The sequence below is a fragment of the Callospermophilus lateralis genome, chromosome 1 (assembly GCF_048772815.1).
Source record: "Callospermophilus lateralis isolate mCalLat2 chromosome 1, mCalLat2.hap1, whole genome shotgun sequence".
NCBI classification, from domain to species: Eukaryota; Metazoa; Chordata; class Mammalia; order Rodentia; family Sciuridae; genus Callospermophilus; species Callospermophilus lateralis.
In genome coordinates this window covers 215,872,412-215,898,015 of record NC_135305.1, presented here as the reverse complement: position 1 = coordinate 215,898,015, position 25,604 = coordinate 215,872,412, and the positions used below count along the sequence as shown (strand labels likewise).

The window sequence follows — 25,604 nt, the reverse complement described above, 5'->3', positions numbered from 1 at the left end:
GTTTATAGGGTTTTGTTTAGTTGAAAGAGTAAAAAAACAAAAACAGCTAAACAATTGAGTTAATTCATTAAAAAGAAAAAAAAAAAACCTTGGGGCTGGGTTTGTGACTCAGTGGTAGAGCGCTCACCTAGCATGTGTGAGGCGCTGGATTCAATCCTCAGCATCACATTAAAATAAATAAATAAATAAAATAAAGGTATTGTGTTCAACTACAAATATATATGTGTGTGTGTGTGTGTGTGTGTGTGTATATATATATATAAATAAAGTGAACTGAGGCTGTGACTCAGTGGTAGAGCACTTGCCTGGCATGTGTGAGGCCCTGGGTTCAGTCCTCAGCACTACATATAAATAAACAAATAAAGTAAAAAGAAAAAAATAGAAAAAAAAAAAAAAAAAGCTGAAGCTGGGCACAGTGGCACATGCCTGTCATCCCAGATACTCTGGAGACTGAGACAGGAGGATTGCAAGTTCAAGGCCAGCTTGGTCAATTTAGGGGAGATACTGTCTCAAAGTAAAAATTAAAAAGGGGCTGGGGTGTAGCTCGGTAGTAGAGTGCCTCTGGATTTAATCCCAGGTACAAAAAGAAAAAAGAAAAGGAGGAAGTTCCAATGTGGTTTGCGATGGAAGTGGAAGAGCTTCTCTAGTATGTGCAACACTCTGGGTGTGGCCCTCCGTGTGCACTCGCGTATGCACGCGCGCGCGCACACACACACACACACACACACACACACACAAACAGCACACAGTTCCAAGGTCACCAGGAATCTAAATTGCTGTCTCTTGGCTTAGCCATGAAGTTTCTCTTTGGGTGTCAATAGGGATCCATTATTCCGACTCGGCAACCAGGAGCAAAGTGACATCCAAGTGCCCAGTACTGAATTCATTGGCCCTGCTCAGATCATGTAACCATGCAATCACCTGTCCTAGGAGTAAGACTGCTCTTATTGGCCAAGCTGGAGAGTGTGGGATGGGTTGTTCTGAGCACTTTAATGTGGGCCATCAGGAGTCCCCAAGGCACCGGATTGTTTTTGGCACCTGAGACAGGAAGACCATAGGGCAGATAAAAGGTCAGGGGTTCAGGTTGCGGTTGGCTGGGTTTGAGATGCCTCCCAGCCATTGCGTGCTGCCCTTTGAGCCACGGGCTGGAAATGAGACATGCACCCACTTGGTATCTTGGTGGCTTGCATTCTTTTTATTGCTTTTATGGAAATGTAATTTCATTTCCCTTTGAAGAATACAACTGAGAATTATAATTATTACAAAGTATAATTTTTCCACCTGGAGCTAATTGCCCCCACTGCCTTTATTTTTTTTTTTTATTTATTTTTTTTTTTAAAGAGAGAGTGAGAGAGGAGAGAGAGAGAGAGAGAGAACTTTTTGATATTTATTTTTTAGTTATCGGCGGACACAACATCTTTGTTTGTACGTGGTGCTGAGAATCGAACCCGGGCTGCACGCATGCCAGGCGAGCGCGCTACCACTTGAGCCACATCCCCAGCCCCTACACTGCCTTTATTTGATTTTGCTTTTCTGGCAGTGCCTCTAAATTTAACTTTTCACATAATCAAATCTGCCAGAAAATCTATGGGGAGATTCTGTTTTCCTCTTGGGTTCTCCCTACTAGGGAATTCTACCAACCCAGGAGTGATAGAACTGAGGCAATCCCAGCCTTTCTTTTATCTTTTATTTGGAAACAAGTTCTCACTAAGTTGCTGAGGGCCTCACTAAGTTGCTGAGACTGGTTCTGAACTTTCCATCCTCCTGCCTCAGCCTCCAGAGCTGCTGGGATTACAGATGTGCAGGAGGACACAAGGCTATGCTTATGGATTGTTATGCATTTTACCTTTTTGTTTTGGTGGAGCACACCCTGCAGTAGCTTTAATAGAACACACGGGAGCATGGGAAGTAATACTTTTTTGAGCCATTCCATGTTCTGAAATGTCTTTACTTGTTCCTCACCTTGATCAATATTTTGACTGAAAATAGTGCAGTGTGTTGAAAATCCTTTTCTGTCAAAATTTTAAACCCATAGACCCAGTGTCTTTTTGTTTCCAGTGGCCTTGACTGTGCTTTGTTCTGCCAGGAAGCAATTCTTTCCTCTCTTTTTCTGGCTAGTTTTTATTCATCATTTAAATCCTATGGTAAACATTTCTATTGTAGACCAATATTCACTGAAGGAAAAAAAAAAAAAAAAAAAAAAAAGGCTTTACAACCTTTACAGTTAGGTGGCTCCCTTGACTTATGTAGGCCATTGAAATAGGAGTCAAGATGACGTATATTACTTCTGGGCACAGCCTTTATAAATCCTAAACATTGCTAGGTATGGTACATGCCTGTAGGAGTCTGAAGAAGAAGATCTCAAGTTCAAGGCCAGCCTGCAAAGTTAGCCAGACCCATCTTAAAATGAAAAATAAAAAGGCTTGGATGTTGTCAGGCTCGATGGCAAACCCCTGTAATCCCAGAGGCTGGGGAGGCTGAGGCAGGAGGATAGGGAGTTCAAAGCCAGGCTTAACAACAGCAGGGCTTTAAGTAACTCAGTGAGACCCTGTCTCTAAATAAAATATTTACAAAAGGGCTGGGGATGTGGCTCAGTGGTCCAGTGCCCCCCTGAGTTCAATCCCCAGTACCAAAAAAAAAAAAAAAAGGGGGGGGGCCTTAAAAAGGGCTTGGATGTTGCTTGGAGGTAGAGCACTACTGGTTCAATTCTCAGTACTGAATTAAAAAGAAAGAAACAAAGAAAGGAAAGGAAATGTCCAGTCTTGCCCCTCTGTGTCAACGGAGGCAATGAATTTGATATAGTACAGTTACAAGTTGGTGGCAGCCTTGTCATCCTGGACCCTTGCATGCATGATTGTGTGGAACTGTGTCCCTGCCAGTTCATATAAGATGAGAAACGTGAGCTAGAAATAAATTTTGATTGGTTAAAACCACTGAGCTTTGGACTTCTTATTCCCACTGCTGCCCTTGTGGGGTTCAGTCCCTATCATCGAAGACCTTGGCTTCCTGGCTCTCATTCTGATTGATCTTTTCTTTTCTTTCTTGATCTTTTCTGACTGATAGAAAGCCCCACTTCAATGTGGCTACGTTTGAGAAGTCCTACTGGATTAAAGTCCTCAAATTAGATTACTCTTACCTATTGTAAGCTTGTATTTTCCTACAGAGCCATTATTTGAATTGTAGCTAAGTAATATCTGTGCAATAAGTTCATCATTTATCTCTCAGATCCTACCTGCAAGACCCAAAGAGGAGACAATAGTATCTACAGCTTCCACCTGGTATAGTGTTTGACATGAAGTAAATATTCAGGATACATGTGTTGAATGAAAGGATAATTTTACAGTCTTTCAACCGAAAAGGCAGCAATGAGAAGAGCTCATTTCTAGAACATTTTGTCACAAAACCCTATAAGTGTATTACTGACCACTGATTTTTCTTTTTGCCACAGACTTTTTTTTTTTTTTTTTTTTTTTAATGCTGGGGATTGAACAGGACCTCCCCCATCCATTGTGTAATTGATGCATAAGAGGCAAGACAGGATGACTCCAAAAAAGCAGGGGAAGTTTGACAAGGACAGTGATCTACTGTGAGAAAGCGCCTAGCCACTTATTTGTGTTTTCTTTAAGACTGTGAAATTTATTCCAGCAACTGCTCAGCCTGGGAGGGATTTCCAGGGCGTGATTTATTTCACCAAGGGGCATGGGAACTGGGTGGAGATGCACGGAAACATTTTTGGAATTGCTGAGAGTCCTGTGATAAAATTAATATACACACACTATAGTATAGTCACCCGGAAAAAATCCTCACCCAGAGAAAATCCTACCTTATTGAAAGCTACTCAAGTGGAATTTTGAGTTGGTGTCCTAATGTCATCAATTGATTTGCTTTTTTCTTTTTTCTTTTTTTCTCTCCCCCACCCCATGCTGGGGAATGAAATGGAACCTGAGATTCCTTGCATGCTAGGCAAGTGCTCTACCCCTGAGCTACACCTCTTTCTATTTTTAAAAAACACATTTACTAGAATATCAAAAATTATTTCTCACGCTATTTTTCTGCTGGATTATGCTACTTCAGATCCTTTTTGATCTGGTGGAAATTGTTCATAAAAATAATTTCATAAGAGGCTGAGGTTGTGGCTCAGCGGTAGAGTGCTCGCTTAGCACGTGAGAGGCCCTGGGTTCGATCCTCAGCATCACATGAAAATAAAAGGTAATGTGGCCAACTACAACTAAAAAATAAATATTGAAAAAAACAATAATTTTATAAATAGACTATTTCTTCAAGTTACTGTATGCATTTGAAGAAACAGAATGAGAGCCAGGAAGCCAAGGTCTGCGATGACAGGGACTGAACCCCACAAGGGCAGCAGTGGAAATAAGAATGATAACAACAAAACCAGTAACAAGCCAGTGGTGCACACCTGTAATCCCAATGGTTCTGGAGGCTGAGGCAGGATTACCACAAGTTCAAAGCCAGCCTCAGCAACAGTGAGGCGCTAAGCAACTCAGTGAGATCCTGTCTCTAAATAAAATACAAAATAGGGCTGGGGATGTGGCTCAGTGGTCAGGTACTCCTGAATTCTATCCCTGGTATCTTCCTCCCCCAAAAAAGCCAGCTTCAGCAACTTAGCGAGGTCCTAAGTAACTCCATGAGCTCCTTCCTGTCTCTAAATAAAATTTAAAAAAGGGCTGAAGATGTAGCTCAGTGATAAGGCATCCCTGGATTCAATCTCTGGTACCAAAAACCCAAACAGTAACTATTCCCAAATGCTGGGTTCCAGGTACTGTCCTAAGCTTTTGACGTTAATTGTTTCATCCTTCTTCCAAAACCTAGGAGGTGGTACTACCCCATTTGGCAGCCACTGAAGCAAGGTCCCTTCTCCAAACCATCTGACTGCATCAACTGCCTGGGCAATCATGACTACTCGTCATTTTACTGCTTTAGGGGTGCAAGGACAACTGAGGTGGTAGAGGCTGGGAGTGCTGATCTGGCCTCCTGGAGGCTAGAAGCACAGGAGGAAAAGCTTGTGGGGACAAAATTCAATACAGTTAGGGTCCCACCAATGCCAGGGATCCTGGAAGACCTCTCAGGGAGAAACACAGTGGTGACTGGACTGTGTGCTAGAGATGGCGGTCCAGGTGATGAGCTGATCTTTCAGGTGTCCTCATGGGGAGGGAGAGTAAAGGGCCAGGGGTGCAGGCTCCTCCCTTAGCAGAGGAACCAGCTGAGGCCACAGTGGGGTTGGGGGTGAGTCACCAGATCAAAAGTAGCGAGATCATCTGTGGCCTCCAAAGCCCATCTCTCCCTTGTGAGGCAATAAGGACCCCTGCCTGGGTGTCAGCTGGGAAGACCCCTAGCCCCCTCTCACCAGCCCATGGGCTCTGCAACCCAGTCTTGACCAGCTGGTCTCTAGCTCTTCACCCTGTTGCTGTCCCTCCACTCCATTCTGCTTTCTCCTTTGGCCCCTGTACCTCTTTTTCCTTTCCTTTCCCTGTGGTCTTCATCACCCTCGCTTCCTCCTCCTCCTCCTCCTCCTCCTTCTCCCCTTCTTCCTCTTCTTTCTCTCTCCCTCTCCCCCCTCTTCCCCAGTGCTGAGGATTGAATGCAGGGCCTCCCACATACCAGGCAAGCACTCTCTGTACTACTGAGCTACACCTCTACCTCTCTTTATTTTGAGATGCGGTCTGGTCTTGCTAAGTTCCTCCGACTGGCCTTGAACTCAGGATCCTCCTGCTGGGGCACCTGAGTTGCTGGGACTGACATGCACCATCTCACCCGGTTCAGTTTAAGTATTTGTGATGGCAGTGCAAGTTGATTAAGACAGTGGGATTGTAATAACTGCTCTGGAAAAAAAAATAAAACCGGGAACAGGGAGGGAGGCTGGGGTGTGGGTGGAGCAGAACTTTGAGAGTCACCCATGGGGGATGACATTAGAATCATTGTGTGTGTGTGTGTGTGTGTGTGTGTGTGTGTGTTCCTGGGGGTGGACCCAGGGCATTGCTGACTCTACCACTGAAGTACATTCTCAGTCCCTGCAGGTGATATTTGATTAAAGATCAGAAGGAAGTGAAGAAGAGTCATGCTGAGAAGAGTGGCCCAGGCAGAGGGAAGGCAAGTGCCTCAGGTGGGACTGTACCTGTCTAGTTTGAGAAAAGAGACAGGTATGAGCGAGTGGAGAGGAGTATTAGAGGAGGGAAAGTCAGGAAGACGGCTGTCCTCTTCACAGTCCACATCCTTATCCAAGTCCTCATCTGGGTTCCTAAGGCAAGAACCCTCCAACTGGCCGCTAGAGGCCACCCTCTCTGTGGTTCACAGAGTCACCTCCTCTCATGCTGTTGGCTCTTGCTGAGCCCTAACTGTCCCTCAAATGCCATGCTAAGCACTTTACAAGGATGAACTCGGCTCATCCTCCAACCTCTTTATGAGTTAGAGGCTTTTAAAATTTTTACAGCTTTATTGAGGCATAATTCACGTATCATAGACCACACACATTTTTGTGTACAATCTGATGAGGTCTCACACTGGGGAAACCACCACCACAGTCCAGGTATTGTACATGCCCAGGCCTTCAAAAAAAGATTCTCTAGGCCTTTTTAAATTCCTCCCTCTCCCTCCTCACTATTCCCATCCCCAGGCAACCAATGATCTGTCTTCAGGAACTACAATGAGTTGCATTTTCTCCAGTTTATATTAAATAGAACTATAGTTTTCGTATTTTGGGGGGGGCGGGGGGCGGGGGTACTGAATTTTTTTCCCCAGGCATTACTCATATGAAGGTTCGTTTTGGTGGCAAGTTGATACCGTCTGTCCTTCCATCAGGACCGTGTTCTCTTTCCCCAGATGTGAAGATTGAACACCCAACAAACGCCGATGCAAGCGCAGAAAGCAAGTTTTATTTAAAGGATAGACCAGAGAGAGACTTCTCCGCAGAGAGAGAAGGGGCCCCAGAGCTGGGTACCCGAGGAAGTAGGGTGTCCTGCCCCTTTTATACATTTTAGAATTTCTTTGTTCTCATGGCCTCCCCCCTCTATCCTAGGTGACGTTTGACCAAAGCGACTCCTGATCCAAAGGTGGCCAAAGGTGGAGTGATCCAAGGAGGGGAATGAAGCTATCCTGGGGTCCAGGCTGGAAGGGAGCATTCAATAACAGCCCCTGTAGGAGAAACAATTCTCTGGACGCAGGTCACCTTGACAACCGGGGTAAGAGCTCTGGAGGTATTAGCATTTGATTTCCTTTCCTTTGCCTCCTCCCTCTGAGTGTTGGTCAGTGCTAGCGGGTTTCCCTAGCAGTAGCACATGAGTTCTGTCCTCAGCATTAAAAAAAAGAAAGAAAGAAAAGATGATTGATTTGTGTTTTTGCAGGTATGTATTAGAGCCCAGAACCCATTATGCACATTAAGAAGCAGTGGGCACGGTGGCCCGTGCCTATAATTCCAGCGGCTGGAGAGGAGGTGGCCCGTGTCTATAATTCCAGCTGTGGCGGGAGGCTGAGGCAGGAGGATGGAGAGTTCAAAGACAGTCTCAGCAAATTAGAGAGGCCCCAAGCAACTCGGTGAGACCCTGTCTCTAAATAAAATACAAAAAAGGGCTGGGGATGTGGCTCAGTGGTTAAGTGCCCCTGGGTTCAATCCCCGTACCAAAAAAAAAAAAAAAAAAAAAGGAAAGAAAGACAAACCTGGGCATAGGCCTCGGCTTGCCGGGCGGGGCACAAGGTGGGGGGTAACACCCAGATTTGGGTTGAACAGCCCGCCTGGGGGCGTTCACGCCCTCGACATTCGTTCATGTGGATACATGTTTTCGAATTCTATTTTGCACTAGAGGAAACTGAGGCACAGAGAGGAACGGCTGGTCCGAGGGTCGCACGCAGAAGACCGGTCCCCGGGCTGAGGCGGTCCTGGCCGGAGCCGCGGTGGGCGTTCCGCGGGTAGGAGAAGCGCCCGCAGGTGCGTCCTCTCGCCGAGGTCCCGCCCCCGGGGCTTTGGGGGGCGGTCCTGGGGGCGTGTTCGGGGAGGGGCTTCTCGGCTCTGGGGCTTCTGATAAGGGCCCGCAGGGGCTCGCGCGCGCCTGGGCGGTGCGATAAGGCGGGCGTGGGGGTGGCGCGGGGAGGATCTGGGTCTTCGAGTCCTTGCGGGGCGGCCTGGACCGGGGACCCACGGGGTTCAGGGCGGGGTGGGGCGAGCGGCCGGGTTACGCCCGCCTCCATCCGGGGGCCTGAGCCGCTAAAATGGCGTTGGCCGTATCGGTGGCGGCAGCTCGCGCCGCTCCCGGGAGCCCGGGGCTAGGGGCCGAGTAGTCCCTTCCCCGGAGCCCGCGTCCTGGCCGCGGGGCGCCCTGGGGCGCGGCGGCCGCAGCCCCCACCCGGATCCTCGGTCTGCCCTCCTGGTGCGTCCATGAACTCGGTGTCGCCGGCCGCCGCGCAGTACCGGAGCGGGAGCCCGGAGGACGCGCGCCGGCCCGAGGGCCGCAGGCCGAGGGTTCCTCGAGTCCCGGACCCCAACGGCCTGGGGCCCTCCGGAGCCAGCGGTCCCACTCTTGGCTCTCCTGGAGCTGCCCCAGTTGAGCCGGACGAAGTGGACAAGTTCAAGGCCAAGTTTCTGACTGCCTGGAACAACGTCAAATATGGTGAGGAGGGGGCTTAGAGGTCAGGGTTGGAGGGACTCAAGGAAAACCAAATCCCGTCCCTGCCGATTATTCCACCATTTGTTCCCATTCTGTGAGTCACCTGTGGGTCTCCGCCCTGCCGAACCCAAGGTGGACCCAGGGCAGGTTCTACAGGGAATGTTTCAAGCCCCGCCCATTCCTTCGTTTGACCTTGGGCAAGCTTTTTTGCTTCCCCAAGCTTCCATTCCCCCTTCGGTAAAATGGGTACAATAATCAGAACTGATATAATTCAGACTGAGTTGTTGGTGGACACACATGTAGCTGTTACCAGGGGCCCCACCTCATCAGGAGAGTGTTACATGTATATTCCAGAAGCATCCCTAAGTAAGGAACCAGAGTCATGTCCAGATAGGTGAATGGAAGCCCCTATTGCTGACAATCAAGTGCTTCATTTCTCTGGCTACCTCATGTCTTCTCAGGTTGGGCGGTTAAAAGCCGGACCAGCTTTAGCAAGATCTCCAGCATTCACCTCTGTGGCCGCCGCTACCGTTTTGAGGGTGAAGGTGAGCATGAGGCTGGGACCAGGGTTGGGGTAGGCTTCAGAGGTGTCCCTGATGGCATCTGACAGGTCTGCTTTTGTAGGTGACATCCAACGTTTCCAGCGAGACTTTGTGTCACGCCTGTGGCTCACTTACCGCCGGGACTTTCCACCCCTGGCGGGGGGCTGCCTGACCTCCGATTGTGGCTGGGGATGCATGTTGCGCAGTGGCCAGATGATGCTGGCCCAGGGCCTGCTACTGCATTTCCTCCCCAGAGGTGAGCCTGCAGAGGAAGGGGGGTATACTAGGAGTATAATGCCAGCCATGTGTCAGCAGTGTTAAAACTGTTTGCAAAGTGTTTAAAGCCATGTTAGAATGGTGTGTTAAGAGATTAGTTTTAGGGAGTGTGAGAGTTGTTTGGAAAATAAGAGTTTCAGAAGGGAAATGGTGCGTGCTTGAAGTCTGAACTACTTGGAAGGCTGGAGTAGGAGGATGGAAAGTTTTGGGAAGCTTAACAACACCCTGTCTCAAGGTAAAATTTAAAAAAGGACTAGGGTGTGGCTCAGTGGTAGGATGCTTACCTAGCATGTGTGAGGCCCTGGGTTCCATCTCCAGTATCACCAGAAAAACAGAAAGAAAAAAAATGGAGTTCCAGGCATGTGAAAATTATAAATTTATGGTTCTCAGAAGTATCAGAATTGTGTGTAAAATATGAATAAATGGGAACTGTGTCCCTCCATACACACACTAGCACTATTTGACTATGTACTCCATCCCCACCAGACTGGAGATGGGCCGAGGGCACAGGCTTGCTTCCCCCTGAGCTGTCAGGGGTGGCCTCTCCCAGCCGGTACCGTGGGCCTGCCCGCTGGATGTCCCCACACTGGGCCCAGGGCACCCCTGAGCTGGAACAGGAACGTCGGCACCGGCAGATTGTGTCCTGGTTTGCTGACCACCCCCAGGCCCCTTTCGGTCTACATCGGCTGGTGGAGCTGGGACAGAGCTCAGGCAAGAAGGCGGGTGACTGGTATGGGCCATCGCTGGTGGCACACATCCTCAGGTGAGGACAGCTGCAGGGAATATGGGAGCTGCTATGTATCCCCAGGAACTCAGGCCTTCCCTTCTACCCCTAGGAAAGCTGTGGAGAGCTGCTCAGAGGTCACCCGCCTGGTAGTGTATGTTTCTCAGGACTGCACAGGTAAGGGGCTAGGAGCCAGTCATTGTCTTAACTGCCCCTTAGGACTTAACCTTTTTCAGAGACTGAAAAAAGTTCTGGGGCACAGGAACACTTGGGAAGGATTCTAGGCCCATGGCTTAGAAGGTATACAGGGTCCTTGTCTTCTGCCTCTTTCTAGAAGCAGGAGAGGAAACTTCAGGGGCTTTACCTTGATAGAAACATAAGGTTCTCCCTCTCCCCTGTCCCATTCACTCTTGCTGTTCTAACGATTATAACATTTGGAGATCTGTCTGGTCTCCTCTGCCACAGAGAGTTGTCATGAGGATTCAGTGAATCAATAATACAAGCAATAATACAAGTACTTAGAGCAGTCTTTTCACAAGCCAATATTCACTAAGTAGTAGTTATTATTATAATATCCCACTACCCTCCAAATCAGTTTAAAAAGGGTCTTGACAGGAGCACTATGGTTTTCTGTCGGGGAATCTGCATAACCTATAAGTTTTCAAGCAAAATTGTAGGTGTTTGGGACAAGATTTGATTTTTAGAGAATGGGGTTTCCAAAAAGGGTTGAGTCTACTTGCTGGGAGCCAGGAAAGAGGCCTCATGGAAGGAGATGGGGGTTGGGGAAGAGTAAAGAGTGGACTTGTGGAAGAGGGACACACAGGGACAAAGTGCCTGGTGCTCCCATTTCTATATAGGCAAACCATGGTGCTGTGTCACTGGGGGCCAGTCCAACTTGGGACAGTAGAGGGGCATTTGACCTAGAAGGAGAGGCTGCTGCTTTCTGTTTTATGCTCCTGGTCTCCGTGTCTTAGTTGCCCTCTCTGTTAAATGGGGATATCCACATGTGCCTGGAGGTCCCAGGATTGTCTGGCAGTTTTGGAGGGCACTAGAAATTTTTGGCTGACAATGATGTTATTGCTCACCAGGAGCTTGTACAGATAAGGTTGGGCCCCTGGGGTTTGAGGGCCATCCTCTAGGGCTTGAAGGGTAGGTAGGAAGGTGACCTACTTCTGCCCTGTCATCTCCCCAGTTTATAAAGCGGACGTGGCACGCCTGGTGGCCAGGTCGGACCCTACGGCTGAGTGGAAGTCTGTGGTCATCCTGGTGCCTGTGCGACTGGGTGGTGAGACGCTCAACCCAGTGTACGTGCCCTGCGTAAAGGTAGGTTTGCACAGATTCTGGCATCTCCACCTGGGAGCCCTCCAACCTTTTTAGCTTGGGTTCGGATCACAGTTTGTGTCTCCTTCATCCCTTCATCCTTTTTTTCAGTAGTCATGGAGCGCCTATGTGCCACTTGCTGTCCTGGGTGTTGAGATCCAGGGAGGAACAGAACAGGCAGAAATTCTGAATGTGCCCAGTGAGAGGGGCGTGATCTGTGATTAAATTGGCATTAGAGGGTGGGGATGTAGTTCAATGGGAGAGCATATGTTTATTAGAACACCAAAAAGGAAAAAAAAATAATTAAAAAAAGGCATTGTTGGGACCAGGGTTGTAGCTAAGCGATAAAGTGCTTGCTGAACATGCATGTTCGACCCTGGCACCACATAAAAATAAATAAAAAATAAAGATAGTGAGTCCATATACAACTAAAAAAAAAAAAAGAAGTTGGCATTGTGCCCTGGACTCTAAAGGGAAGGAAACTTCCCCAATACAGGTGCACGGGATGGCTGTGGAGCATGGGAAAGCCCCTGCCCAGCCAAGAAGCAAATGAGGAACCAGAGAAGTGGTCCAGGGAAAAGGAACAGCAAGACAAAGGCCCAGGAGCTGGAAAAACCCAGATGCATTTGCACCCAAGAGTTCTCCCATAGCCCACAAGGCGCTGAACCATTTGTTCCTGTCACCTCCGTGAACTTCTCACCCAGACTCCTCTGTCACTCACTCTGCTTCAGTCACATGGGCCTCTGTACTGTTTTCATACCACCCCTGCCTCTGCACCTTTGTACTTGTTCCCATTGTACTGGGACAGCTTTTTTTCTACCCGTGCCAATGCCTCCCTCTCTAATTCCCCAGGTCTTTGTTGAGACCTCACCTCTCAATGAGGCCTTTCTGACTTCCCTGTTTTGTTGGTACTGGGATTGAACTCAAGTGTACTCGACCACTGAGCCACATCCCCAGCCCTATTTTGTATTTTATTTAGAGACAGGGTCTCACTGAGTTGCTTAGCACCTCACCTTTGCTGAGGCTGACTTTGCACCTTTGCTGAGGCTGGCTTTGAACTCACGATCCTCCTGGCTCAGCCTCCCAAGCTGCTGGGATTACAGGCATGTGCTACCATGTCCAGCTGACTTCCCTGTTTAAAACTGCAGAGTCTGAGAGCCAGGCATGGTGGCATGTGCCTCTTTAAGTCCAGTGGCCCAGGAGGATGAGGCAGGACGATTGCGAGTCCAAAGCCAGCCTTAGCAAAAGTGAGGTGCTAAGCTACTAAGTGAATCCCTGTTTCTAAATAAAATACAAAATTGGGCTGGGAATGTGGCTTAGTGGTTTAATTCCTGGTACTCCCCCAAATAAGTAAATTAAAAGGGTTGGGGATGTGACTCAGTGGTTAAGCACTCCTGGGTTCAATACCTGGTACTTAAAAAAATAAATTGAAATAAAATAAAATCACGAAGTCTGCCTTGTACAGTGGCATACACTTTTAATCTCTGACTTGGGGGCAGAGGCAAGAGAGTCACAAGTTCAAGTCTTGCTTGGGCAACTTAGACCCTGTTTCAAATTTAAAAAGGGCTCGGTATGTAGTTCAGTGGTATAGTGCCCCTGGATTCAATCCCAGTACTGTAAGTAAATAAATGATAAATAAAATTGCAAAGTCTTGTGCTGGACTTGTAGCTCAGTGATAAAGCACTTGTTTATAGTGTGTACAAGGCCCTGGGTTCATTCCCCAATAGCACAAAAAAAATAAGTAAATAAAACTTCAAGCCACCTTCCCTCCTTTATCCTTTTCCATAATGTTATTACCTCTAATAAGTAGTTCATCTTCCTTGTTCATTTCCCATACTAGAATGTCAGCTCCATGAGGCAGGGGTGTGTTCATCTTAACCATTATTACTTCCCCAGGGCTTAGCACAGGACTGGGTTTACATACTGTAGGTGTCTGCTAAGTGTTTTGAGTGACTGCCTCATGCCACCTGCCTCAGCTTCTGCCCCCTCTCCTCCCTGCAGGAGCTACTTCGGTCAGAACTGTGCTTAGGCATCATGGGGGGCAAGCCACGACACTCACTGTACTTCATCGGCTACCAGGGTAGGCCTTGCCCCACTGTGCCCTTCCCCACCTCCTTGCCCTTCCCCTGCTCATGTCTGGTCCCCTGCAGATGACTTCCTGCTCTACCTGGACCCCCACTACTGCCAGCCAACAGTGGATGTCAGCCAGGCTGATTTTCCCCTGGAGGTGAGCTGCTTTCTCCAGGGTGGGGTTGGGCTTATAGAGAGGCAGCTGGGCTCCTCTGAACCTCCCTCATCTTTCTGCCTCAGTCTTTCCATTGTACCTCACCCCGCAAGATGGCCTTCGCCAAGATGGACCCTAGCTGTACCGTGGGGTTCTATGCTGGAGACAGGAAGGAGTTTGAGAAGCTCTGCTCGGAGCTGACCAGGGTGAGCAAGAAGAAAGGTGGGAGGCACGGGCAGGGCTGGGGTTAAAAGAGGAACAGAGACCTGAGTCCAGTAGACCTGGCGGTGCAGGCTGTTATAGTCTAGAAAATGTAAAGAATGTCAGATGTGGTGATGCATACCTGTAATACCAGTGATTTGGGAGGTTGAGGCAGGAGGATCACAAATTTGGGGCTAGTTTTAGCAGACCCTAAGCAACTTCTGAACCCACTCTCAAAAGAAAAATAGCTGAGGATGTAGCTCTGTGGTAAAGTGCCTGTGGTTGGCAGTGGCACACAGCTATAACCCCAGATTTTCAGTGGGCAGAGGCAGGAGGATAAGAAGTTAGAGCTTTGTTGCTCTGTCTCAAAGGGCTGAGGAGCTCCACACAGTAACACACACCTGTAATCCCAGTGTCTTGGGAGACTTACGCAGGAGAATCACAAGTTCAAACCCAGCCTCAGCAATTTAGCCAGGCCCTGAGCAATAATAAAATATAAAAAATGGGGTGTGAATTAAAAGGCTTGGGGCATTACTGCCTTGGGGGCAGCTGCATCAACTTCACCTGTTTTTTGGTCTCTGTGGAACTCTTATTGTGGTATAATATGGCCACCAGTCCTTCCAGGTACCCCCAATACCTGTTCATCTGAAGGGGTGCTCAGTTTTTATAGTAGATCCTATAGATATCCCAGGGCCATTTTCATTGTTTGTGAGTGGTAGTGCCTTTGCCCTTGAATGATGGGTGGCTACTGGGCTCTGGGATTGGCTGAGCCTCTTGGCCTTCCAACAGGTTCTCAGCTCCTCTTCAGCCACAGAACGGTACCCAATGTTCACCCTGGCCGAGGGCCACGCTCAGGACCACAGCCTGGATGACCTCTGCTCCCAGCTTTCCCAGCCAGCCACCCTGCGCCCCCCTCGCACAGGGCGCCTCCTCAAGGCCAAAAGGCCAAGCTCCGAGGACTTTGTGTTTTTATAATGGGATGGGGGGGGGGGAAAGATGCAATACTATTTATTTTTTTATTTATGTCATCTTGGATATGGGATCTAGAACTCTGGTGATAGGATCCCCATTCTCACCCCCTCCACAAACCCAGCTGAGACCTGTTTAGGACTCTGCAGGGCTGGGGCTGTTCTAGCAGTGGATGAGCCCCAGGCAGCCTGCCTCCTGCCAACTGGGTCCTCCTCACAGGCAGGGAGTGAGGGAGGACTCCCGGGCACTCACTCAGGGCCTGACTCAAGTACTGTAGTTTGCACTGGACCAGCTGTGCCCCTCATGTTCCCAAAGCCCCCTTCTAAGGGAACTTTGGCTGCTGGGGGATAATAAAGCTGCTGAACTTGAACGTGGAAATGGCTGGGCTTAGCATTCATTGCAAGGGGATGTGGGGTCCAAGGTTGTTCAAGGTGAGGTTTCTAAGCCACTTGAGGAAGTTAGTTAAGCCAACCTCAGTTTCATCATCTTTTAAGAGAGGATGATGCACTTGCCTGCAGGTAGACATGAGGTTCCCCAGAGCAGGTGCATAGCACAGGTTGGCAGGAGGGAAGACCTGGCCCAGGGAAGGAGCCCACCAGCCTCTGCCTGCTCCATGATCTTTAGAGGCAACTTTTGGGCCCACGCTGTTTCCTTAGTTGCTTGCTCAGCTGGCGGAAGTGCAGCCTTTTGGGGTTGAGGCCAAAGGCCTGAAGTCTCTGACGGCTGAACTCATGGCCACCAAGTGTCACAGTGGGGCCCAATAGCCGTGCCTTCTTGTTCCTCTTCCGTCTTTGGGGGGCTGGCTTTTCAATGGGTGAAACAGACACCTCTTCTTCCTGTGCTGGGGGGCTCTCTGGCTGGGGCTGCTTCCTACAGGCCCCATCAGGCACTGGCAGCTGCCCCTGTGGGCTAGCTTTGTCTCTCTGTGGCTTCCTTGTGGATTCTGTGGGCGTCTGTGTCCTATAGGCAAAAAGCCAGGGATCAGGCCAGTCATGACCGGCTCCTGAGCACCACCACGCCCCCCACCCCAGCCCCAGCCCCATTTTATAGATAAGAAGAAGCATCTACAGAGATTCAGGCCCTGCCTGGGGTTCAAACCTGGGCCTGATGTAAAAGTCAAGTTTTTCTTACTGAACACTAAGGATGGATTATGATGCTGATAATTTTGGTATTTGTGCCTGGGCCTACTTTAAGCTATTCATATAAATCAACTGAGTTTTAAAGATGGCACATACCTATAACTCCATATACTAGGAAGGCTAAGACAGGAACATCTCAGGTTCAAGGATAGCCTGGACAATTCAGCAATATGCTCTCTAAATAAAAAGGGCTGGGGATGTGGCTCAGTGGTACAGTGCTTGCCTAACTGTGTGAAACCCTGAGCTCAATTCCCCGTGTTGAAAAAAAAAATTTTTTTAAATGAACTATGAGCTTCTACTACCCCTATTTATATACTGGGAAATAATGAGCATCATGAAGTTGTTGATGTACCCTTATTTTACTCATTTATTTATATGCAGTACTGAAAAATCGAACCAGTGCCTCACATGTGAGGCAAGCATTCTACCACTAAGCCATAACCCCAGCCCCAGCATTTTCTATATTTTTGATGCTGAGAATTAAACCCCCTGAGCTACATCCCCAGCCCTCTATATTTTATTTTAAACACTTATAGATTAACTCAATCTTCAACAACCAGATGAAATAAGAACCATAAACTGATGTCCATTTGTGTGTGTGTGTGGTGGTGGTGGTGGTGGGGATTGAACTCATGGCTTTGTGCATACAAGGCAAACACTCTACCAACTGAGCTATATCCCCAGCCCAATGGATGTCTATTTTATAGATGAGATGGGTTGTGACTTGCTCAAGATTACCCAGCAGTGGTGCAGGTAGACTGGAACACAGGTCTCAGATAGGGAAGTCCATTGCCATGGTCATGCAATCAGTGGCTGACAAAGTGACACAAATCCAAGTTCCAGGTTACCAACCCGGCAGTACTTACTCCTCTGGGCAAAGTGACTTGAAGATCTGCCTCTTTTTCCATGAGTTCTGGGCCTTCTGGCTGTACGCCCGCTTGTCCTGCAGCTCCTCCTGCTCTGACCTGCAGGTACCCGGCAGATATGCCTGTCACCTGGTGCTCTGGGAGGTGTTCATACCTGCGGCCCGACAGCCTGTTACCAGGCACTGGCCCCACCCTGCCCCGTCACCTGTACATGCAGGTCTTCTTCAGGGAACACCACCGATTCAGCTCCTTGTCATCAGCAGCAAGGATCTGTGTGGAAGGGAGAGGGAGACCCTGAGCCTTAGTCACCTCATTGGTGGACGCAGGGTCATATGAGGACTACCTAGCAGGGATGTCGTGATGGTGGGAGAGCGCTGACTTCTGTACTAGACACTTGAGGTTCTGGTGGATGGTCTCAAATGCAGAAACTGGCTCAGGGAGGGGATTCTTGCTCCAGGTCATGGGGCCAGGAAGTTGGCTAGTTTCAGACTCCAGGTTGAACCCAAGAGCCCTGAGCCCTCACCAGGCATACAATGCTGTCCCCGAAGTCTCAAATAAAGGCAGGGCAGGGGTCCCATGCCAACTACCTTTACCAGCCAAGGTAAAGCCCAGGTTCCCAAGATTGCCTCCCCATTTATGAGGAGGGCATCCCTTCAGAACCCCCTGGAAAGTCACTGGGTAGATTAAGGGAGTGTTTCTGCATGGGATAAGCTCAGTCAACACTGGCCATTTTGACTGACCATAAATCAATAGTCAAACTAGGGCTTGTGGGCATTCACAACCTGTCAGGTGCTATTCAAAGAGCCACATATGTTGGATTTCATTTCTGCTTCACAGCCTAAGGTGGGGGCTATTTATTTCCATTTTAAAGATGGGGAAACAGGGGCTGGGGATGTGGCTCAAGCGGTAGCACGCTCGCCTGGCATGCATGCAGCCCGGGTTCGATCCTCAGCACCCAAAACAAAGATGTTGTGTCCGCCGATAACTAAAAAATAAGTATTAAAATTCTCTCTCTCAAAAAAAAAAAAAAAAAAGAAAGAAAAAGATGGGGAAACAGAGGTGTGGGTGGTCAAATCATTTATCCAAGTTCACACAACTGCTCAGCTACCTAGCCAGGACTTGAACCTGGGCCATTTGGTTGTATAGACCAAGTCTTTTTGTTGTTTTGAGTGGGAGGGGCTCTTTCAAGATCCCAGCAAGTCTTGATGTCCAACCTACTGCTGATACACACTAAGAGAATTAAAAGTCATCTAAAAGGACTGGGGCTATAACTTTAGTGGTAAAGTATGTGCTTAGGGGGTCGGGATTGTGGCTCAGCGGTAAAGTGCTTGCCAAGCTCGTGTGAGGCCCTGGGTTCGATCCTCAGCACCACATAAGGTTGAAAATAAATATAATATGTTCAACTATAACTAAAAAATAATAAGTATTTAAAAAAAAAAAAAAAAAAAGCACGTGTTTAGCATGTGTGAGGCCCTGGGTTCCATCCTCACCATCTACCCCCAACTCCTGGCCAAAAGGGCATAATGGATTGTGCCGTGGACACTGTGCCAAGCCCTCTGGCCCTTGGCCTCATGGAGACCCTTTCAGACAGGTAAGGTTATTATTGCCAACATTAGCACTATTGTTATTATTATATTTGAGATGAAGAAATGGGCCACAGTATTGTGGCATCTTTGGGTCTCGGCCAGCTCTCTGGTCCCTCTTGCATCCTGGGTGCCCTTGCCCATGCCCACCCAAGGCCCTGACCTCCTCAGTACTGAGCCCAAAGTCACAGGGCACCACAGTGCGGTACTTGAAGCGACAAGGGAGGTCATCAATGATGTCCTCATAATCCAGCCGGTAATATTCATCTAGATACTCCTCAAAGGTCTTGTCCTCTGCAGGGGAGACAAAGCCAGGTTGCTGGGGTGTTCCAGGCCCTGTGGAGTCCCACCATCACCCAGGGCCCACGGGGCCTCACCAGGGTTGAACACAGGTTTTTCCTGCCCCACAGCTGTGGCAAAGGGTGATTTGCGCTTCTTCTTGCCCGTGGAGGGGATCTCTCGCTTCTTCTTCCGATGCTGGCTGGGGTCATAGTCAGCATCCATCTGCCAAACACACAAGTTAAGATTCCAGCAGCCCTCTAGGTCCCTGAGACATCCCCCACTGGTGACACCTACATTGAAGTCGGGGTCCTCGCAGTGTGGCTCCTGCTGGCTCCAAGCTCCATCCTCCTCCTGTCCATCCCATGTGTCCCAGTTCCAGTCCTCTGATTCCAGAGAGGACAGAAAGGTGGGGTCAGGGTGGGACCTGGACTGTAGGCCCCACTTCTACCCCAGCCTCCTGTGCAGGTGATGTCACCTTCCAGCCCCTCCTCTTCCTCAAACTGTGGCTTCTCCTCCTCTGCAGTGCCATAGAAGTCATCTCCAAAGCATTTCTGTAGGGTCAGAGCTGGGGGTCAGCAGGGCCTTCTTGCTTCACAGGAACCCATGAAGATGCCAACAATGCCCTTGGCACCTTTACTCCTGCACCCTATGCGGCTCCCAGTGCCCTCCCAAGACCTACCTCCTAAAGCAAGGGACCCTAGGGGTTCAGGACCCTTCACTGACCCCTGCTGGTTACCCTCTCATTCTAGCTACCAGTATGTTCCACAGACCCAGTTCTTTCTAGCTTGCAGGTCTTTGCTCTGTGGCACCCTCTGCCTGTCTTGGGCTAGCCATGCTACTTCATGCTACTCGGGCATGAAGACTTATTTTAGTTGCCTGGTCAGGGGACTCCTCTAAGATCCCACCATTTCCTGCATGTCCCCATCACTACCCTGATCCCAGTGGGTTATACCCACATAGATATATTCCTGGCATACAGTAGGAGCATAATAAATGTTAGACTGATTTTCACCACTATAGGAAATCAAAGAAGGTGAAATAAGGCCCCTGCTGGAACCCCAGCATCCAATGGAGGTCTAGTGAAAGCAAGTATTGTGAGCTGCATTATTTATTAAGCACCTACTACATGTCCAAACCTGGAGAGCATCCTTCTCTTACAACCACCCTGAGTAACTACTTCCATCTCAGAAAACAAAGCTCAGGGATGAGAAGCTCCCAGTTTTCAGGCCTTCTTCCCAGCTCCCCAGGCTCAGGCAGGGCCTCACTGGGGCCCCTGCAATGCTTTCGACTTTTCCCATAAAGCCCTCACCTCACAATCAGCAATAAACACTGCTCAAAAAATGAGTTGAAAGGAGATCCGGATGGTCCCTGACAATGGTTCAACCTTAGATTTTTATCTGTAAACTCTAAGACCCTGTCTCTAAATAAAATACAAAATAGGGCTAGAGATGTGGCTCAGTAGTCAAGTGCCCAAGTTCAATCCCTGGTACTCAAAAAAAAAAAAAAAAAAGAATTCAACCTGTATTTTATGTGGCGCTGAGGACTGGACCTAGTGTCTCACCTGTGCTAGGCAAGCACTCCACCACTGAGCTACTACCCCAGCCCCCAATTAAGCTATAACGTGAATTCTTTCCAATCTATCCTTACAATGGCCCTGGGGTAGATGCTACTGTTAGACCCACCTTCCAGGCAGGGAAAGAGGCTCAGAAAGAGCAAGTCACTTTTCTGAGGCCACACGCTAGGAAACAACCTGATTTTGGTCAAGTTCGTGAGGACTTGATGCCATGACTGAACCGCACCTGCATAAGCTGGTCGTGTTGGGCGGGGTCAAAATCATCCTCAAGGTACTGTTCCTCAAGGCCCAGTGTCTCGTTGCCAGTCACCTGGCGCAGCTTCTCCAACTTCGCCAGAATCTCCTTCCTCTTCAGGTTCTTCAGTTGCTTTAGCTCCTCCTGCTTCCTGGCCTTCTCCTATGGGCAGGGGATAGGCCATGGGCTTTCCTAGTGGGCTGGGCCACCCCCAGCTGGCCTCCCCCACTCACCCTCCTCTTTCGCTCCCTGGTTTCTTCCCGCTTCTCCTTCCTGCGCTCATCCTTGCGGCGCACAGAGGATGCGATGGTACGCGGGTAGGTCTTGACCTGAGGGTAGCAGAAGAGCCAGAGAGATGACCTGCGGCTCTCCAGCCTGGAACCGAGGTCTGGGGCCTCCCTGACCCCATCCCTGGCCACACACCGAGGCCGAGTCTGGCTCCTCAAAGCGGAAGTTGTATTTGTGCTCGAAGTCTTCCTGCTTCTTCAGGAACAGCTCCCCCTCATCTGAGGAATCCTCTACAGCCAGTTGGACTCGGGGGCTGAGGACCCTGAAGGGCAGGACAGGGCAAGGCTGGGGGAGTCAGCTGAGATAGGTCGGGCCACATGCATGGGCAGGTACCAGAAGAATCTACTCATTTAACCCCCCCCCCCCCCAGTCGCCTACAAGGTGAGTGATTCTATTACCTGTTTTATCTATAGGGAACCTAGGCATGGGGTTCTAGCACAGGGCCAAGATTAAAACCAGTGCCACAGGATTCCAGAGCCCATACTTTGTGGCTTTCTTTCCCTTTTTGTGAAAAAAACAAGCACAAGGTGCCTTTTACTCCTGGCCAGCACTTCAGGAGATACGGGTGCAGCCCTGGGAGGCATGAGGCTCACCCTTCCCCCTCCTCTTCCTCTTCCTCCTCCTCCTCCTCCTCTTCTTCGTAGCGTTTGTTGAGAATATAATCCCGCAGGAATTGCTCCCCTTCATCCAGCTCTGGGTCATTCCAATATTCTTTGAGGTGTGTCTGGAAGGGAGTGGTAGGGGGTGACAGAAGGGACAGGGAAGGGGAGTGGGCATGGGCGCCAAATGGATTTAGGAAAATGAAACATCATAGCCAGCCTAGAGTGGGTGGGTTTACCCCATTTTCTAGACATAGAAACTGAGGCCTACAGATGGGTACACCTCATCTCAGGAGTATATGACCTTGTTTTGCTTTTTGGTTTTTTGGTGCTGAGATGGAACCTACTACTATTTTATGGAGGAAGGTTGAATGCAGGTGGAACAAGAAGTTTGGGTGATCAGTGACAATGTGTGAGATCTCACCAGTTCCTTCAGGGACTCAGGATTCAGAATCTCCTTCTGTCCCTTCAGCCACTCAATGTAGTCAGCCTCTTCCTGGGCCTGAGAAAGGCCAGTGCTGAAGGACTGTGGGAGCCCCAGCTGCCTGCCCCCTCAGCAGTCCAACTGGGTCCCAGCACCTACCTTCTCTTCCCTGGTTTTTGCATGTTTCTGCAGCAACCCAGAGCCACCTTCCCCAGCACTGTCCTCATCCTCGCTGTCCTCCACGAACACCCGGAAGCTACAGACAGCAGCAAACAAAACTCAGGACAGGCAGATTGGCCCCTGCACGAGTCCCCAAGATTAACCCTGCTTACCAAACCCACAGCCTGTTCTCCAAAAGCTCAGAGCAGTGCTGTGACATTAACCCCATGTAACAGATGAGGCACACAGATAGCAAATGTCAGGGCTTGCTTTGATCCCAGGCCTCCCCAATCCGCAGCCTCAACTCCTACACATCTGGCCACGGCTCACCTTTCCTTGAGCTGCTTCTGTTCTTCCACATAACTCTGCGACGAGATTTGCTGCAGAGGAGAGACTGATATGGGCCTTAGGCCAGTGCTGGCCCTTCAGCCTGTCCCAGCTTCCTCCAATCTACATACCTTGGCTGTCTGATTGCAGGTCTCCCCATCTGAGTTCTCCTCATCAACATACTTGCTGTTCAGGCAAAGATGGGGGCTTTAGAATAAAGTCCCTGACTCTTGACACCTCAACTTATGATGGTTTGATTTTACAAATAGACTTCTCAGTATTAAATGCAAACAAGTTTTAAATGTATTTTTTAATATTTTAAATTTACAACAGGTTTGTCAGGGTGTAACCCTATCTGTACATGCTCCATGGCCTGCCTATCCCCACAAGGGGGGAAGTTATTTTCACCAGGGTAGTTCCATGGGAGTATATGAAGGATCTCAGAGGCTCCCTCTAGTCTGCGGAGTTTGGGGCTTTTTCCACTTCCACCTGTAAGACTCCCCAAATCCCAGGAAGATTGGGATCTGAGGGTTAGGGACCCTTCTTACCCTTCCTTCTCCAAGATGACCTTCCTCTCGTAGTCTTTCAAATACATGGGCTGCACCTTCTTCTGCTTCTCTGAGGCTGCTGGTTCCTCCTCACTCTCCGAGGATGAGGATGATGCTGTGGGGCAGCCAGATACTTGCCATCACCATTACCCATGACCCTGTTCCCCTAGCAGCAAATCCCACAGGGCAGGGCCGAGGTAGAGAGAGGTTTCCAATCCACCACTTCTCTGCTATAAAACAAGCATCACACTTGCACTACTGGGTGGAGCTGGGATCATTCAGTTAGCAACTCACACTTTGACATGCCACCAGTCCCTGACATAGGATGGTTCAACTTACGATTTTTTTTAACTTTATGATGGCTTATTAAATTATTTTTTATCATACACATATTTTTTTTTCCAGTACTGAGAACTAAACTCAGGGGTGCCTTACCACTAAACTACACCCCAGCCCCTAATCCCCCCACCCCAGTACTAGGGATAAAAGCCAAGGGTGTTTCACCCCTGAGTTATATTTCTAGCCGTTTTGAGACAGGTTCTCACTAAATTGCCCAGACTGGCCTTGAACTTGTGATATTTTTGCCACAGCCTCCAGAGTCACTGAAATTACAGGTATAAGATACTGTGCCCAGCAGTGACATGTGGGTTTATAGGGATCTAACCCCATTGTAGATTAAGAGCATTTATAGTGGTTATTACCATCCCACAAGGTAATAATCCAAGATACTCTCCTAAGCTCTTCTGATATTTATTTATTTTTTAGTTTTCAGCAGACACAACATCTTTGTTTGAATGTGGTGCTGAGGATCGAACCCGGGCAGCATACATGCCAGGAGAGCGAGCTACCGCTTGAGCCACATCCCCAGTCCCTCCTAAGCTCTTTTTTTTTTTTTTTTTTTTAAAGAGAGAGTGAAAGAGGGGAGGGAGAGAGAGAGAGAGAGAGAGAGAGAGAGAGAGAACTTTTTAATATTTATTTTTTTAATTATCCGCGGATACAACATCTTTTGTTTGTATGTGGTGCTGAGGCTCGAACAGGGGCCGGACGCATGCCAAGCGAGCAAGCTACCGCTTGAGCCACATCCCCAGCCCATCCTAAGCTCTTTTGATGTAAAATATGCTTTCAATAGTTATAAGAACCAGTAGGGCACAGAGGAAACTGTACGCCCCCCCACACACCTGTTCTCTGATAGAAGGTGGCATCTTTCTGATAGATGCGGGGATCCTTCTTCTTCAATAAAGAAAGGGTCCTGTAAAAGTCACGCTCCTGCTGGGGGTCAAATTCCTAGGGCAGGAAAAGGGAAGGCAGTCATCAGAAGCGAACAGCTCTGGAGGAAACCAGTGATGGGGACAGTATGCAGCAGGGGCAGGTGGACCAGAGGGTATGGGGGAGAGGGGTATGTGTTACAGGAAAGGGCAGAGGATCCAGCTGGGGAGAGGTAGGTGGGCAGCTGGGTGTGACTAGTGGTCAGAGGAGACAGGGACCAACTTGCGGACTGGTAGGGAGCCCGCCACAGACAGTAGGAGATATGGGCAAAGGAAGGTAGGACAAAAGGAGGTACTTCCTGAGAAAGAAAAGGGATCTATAAAGGAACAGGTGGGCTGAGGACACTTGGGGAACAGCAGGGAGGGGCAGGGTTGCACAATGGAGCCAGGAAGAATACCAAAGCTGATATGGGAAGAAGTTGGGCGCCCCACGTGGCGCATAATAGTACACTGAGAAATGGTTAGGCCCTTAGGAATGAGAGAAGGGGAAGAGGGGCTGAGGGGGTCTCATCACCCATCAGAGGAGAGAGAAAGAGAGGGGGCTTGGCGACACTTGGAGATAGAGAAGGTGCAGTATGGTCCTCAAGGGATTGGGGGCGGAGCTTGGACTATACTGTAGGGCACTGAGGGACTTGGGGACAAGGAGCCCCCTGTAATCGGGGTCAGAGTGCGATAGGAGGCTTGGACGCTTGGGTGAGTCCGCAACAGGGGTGGGGAAGCGCACCACGCGCTCCTCGCTGGAGTCAGACTCGGAGCTGGAGTCATCGCCGCTGTCTCGGTCCCCGTAGCGATCCTTCACTGTGAGGCACAGACAGGATCAGCCTTGGAGACCAGATCAAACCCCCCACTTCCCGAAGACCCTTCCAGGGCTGGCGCCCCGCGCATGCGCCCCGCACTCACGGCGCTGCAGCTCCTCGCGCTCCCGGTAGCGGCCGTACCGCGCGGCAAAGGCAGCGTTCACCCGCAAGGGTGACGACCCGCGCGGTTCGGGCATGGCGGCACTGGAGGCCACTGCGCATGTGTCGCAGACAGCCCCCTAAAGGGGCGTGGTCACATTCTGTCACGCCCGCCTTGAACTTTAAAAGAGGCGGGGCCGCGCGTGTGGGCATAACCCCGCCCCCAGCCCTTCCGGGATCCCGTTTGCCTTGTGACCGCCGACCCGCCCATGGGTCACGCCCCTGCGGGGAAGGCCGCAGCCACCGCCCACCTCCCCACCCTTCTGGCTCAGGGCAGCCAGCTGACATCTGGGGGCCCTTTCTCCACTCGCGGTTTCCTGCCTCCCTTCCGTTCCGACAGCGCCAACCGCTGCCCCACCCAGCTCGCTCACCCTAGCGCTCTGGGAGTGACCACGCTCTCCCCTCCCCCACAGCTTCTGAGACCCCCGGCCCCGATGCTCATCCCCATCGACATTCTGGTCGCGTGAGTCTTCATCTCAACCTCAC

The 25,604-nt window shown here is 49.7% G+C and overlaps 2 protein-coding genes across 4 annotated transcripts; one reads left to right on the top strand and one right to left on the bottom strand.

The window, feature by feature from the left end:
• Positions 1 to 8,186: 8,186 nt before the first annotated feature.
• Atg4d (autophagy related 4D cysteine peptidase) lies at positions 8,187 to 15,252 on the top strand. Its single transcript, XM_076848908.2, has 10 exons — positions 8,187 to 8,621; positions 9,080 to 9,163; positions 9,243 to 9,416; positions 9,923 to 10,199; positions 10,273 to 10,337; positions 11,353 to 11,483; positions 13,482 to 13,560; positions 13,631 to 13,707; positions 13,791 to 13,910; positions 14,695 to 15,252. Exons 1-10 carry the CDS (start codon positions 8,390 to 8,392, stop codon positions 14,878 to 14,880), a joined length of 1,425 nt encoding a protein of 474 aa, XP_076705023.1. The 5' UTR covers positions 8,187 to 8,389; the 3' UTR covers positions 14,881 to 15,252.
• Kri1 (KRI1 homolog) lies at positions 12,808 to 25,163 on the bottom strand. 3 transcript variants are annotated; one of them, XM_076848880.2, is made up of 19 exons: positions 25,063 to 25,163; positions 24,887 to 24,960; positions 24,076 to 24,181; positions 22,898 to 23,012; positions 22,481 to 22,535; positions 22,353 to 22,402; positions 22,023 to 22,119; positions 21,864 to 21,941; positions 21,434 to 21,564; positions 20,976 to 21,102; positions 20,786 to 20,881; positions 20,544 to 20,714; positions 19,220 to 19,295; positions 19,039 to 19,127; positions 18,840 to 18,966; positions 18,626 to 18,756; positions 17,085 to 17,149; positions 16,880 to 16,978; positions 12,808 to 15,834 (listed from the first exon to the last, which is right to left on the bottom strand). In XM_076848880.2, the coding sequence occupies exons 1-19, from the start codon at positions 25,154 to 25,156 to the stop codon at positions 15,495 to 15,497; spliced, it is 2,121 nt and encodes a 706-aa protein (XP_076704995.2). In that variant the 5' UTR covers positions 25,157 to 25,163; the 3' UTR covers positions 12,808 to 15,494. The 3 variants fall into 3 exon arrangements, with proteins under 3 accessions (XP_076704995.2, XP_076705005.2, XP_076705013.2); XM_076848890.2 differs by having other exon boundaries at positions 20,976 to 21,093; XM_076848898.2 differs by lacking the exon at positions 21,864 to 21,941.
• Positions 25,164 to 25,604: the final 441 nt, after the last annotated feature.

Coding starts and splice junctions, on each gene's coding strand:
- Atg4d (XM_076848908.2), top strand. CDS start 8,390: ATGAACTCGGTGTCGCCGGCCGCCGCGCAGTACCGGAGCGGGAGCCCG. Junction 13,708..13,790: donor AGGCTGATTTTCCCCTGGAG/GTGAGCTGCTTT, acceptor TTTCTGCCTCAG/TCTTTCCATTGTACCTCACC. Junction 13,911..14,694: donor TCTGCTCGGAGCTGACCAGG/GTGAGCAAGAAG, acceptor GCCTTCCAACAG/GTTCTCAGCTCCTCTTCAGC.
- Kri1 (XM_076848880.2), bottom strand. CDS start 25,156: ATGCCCGAACCGCGCGGGTCGTCACCCTTGCGGGTGAACGCTGCCTTT. Junction 22,403..22,480: donor CCTGCAATCAGACAGCCAAG/GTATGTAGATTG, acceptor TCTCCTCTGCAG/CAAATCTCGTCGCAGAGTTA. Junction 22,120..22,352: donor CAGAAGCAGCTCAAGGAAAG/GTGAGCCGTGGC, acceptor TGCTGTCTGTAG/CTTCCGGGTGTTCGTGGAGG.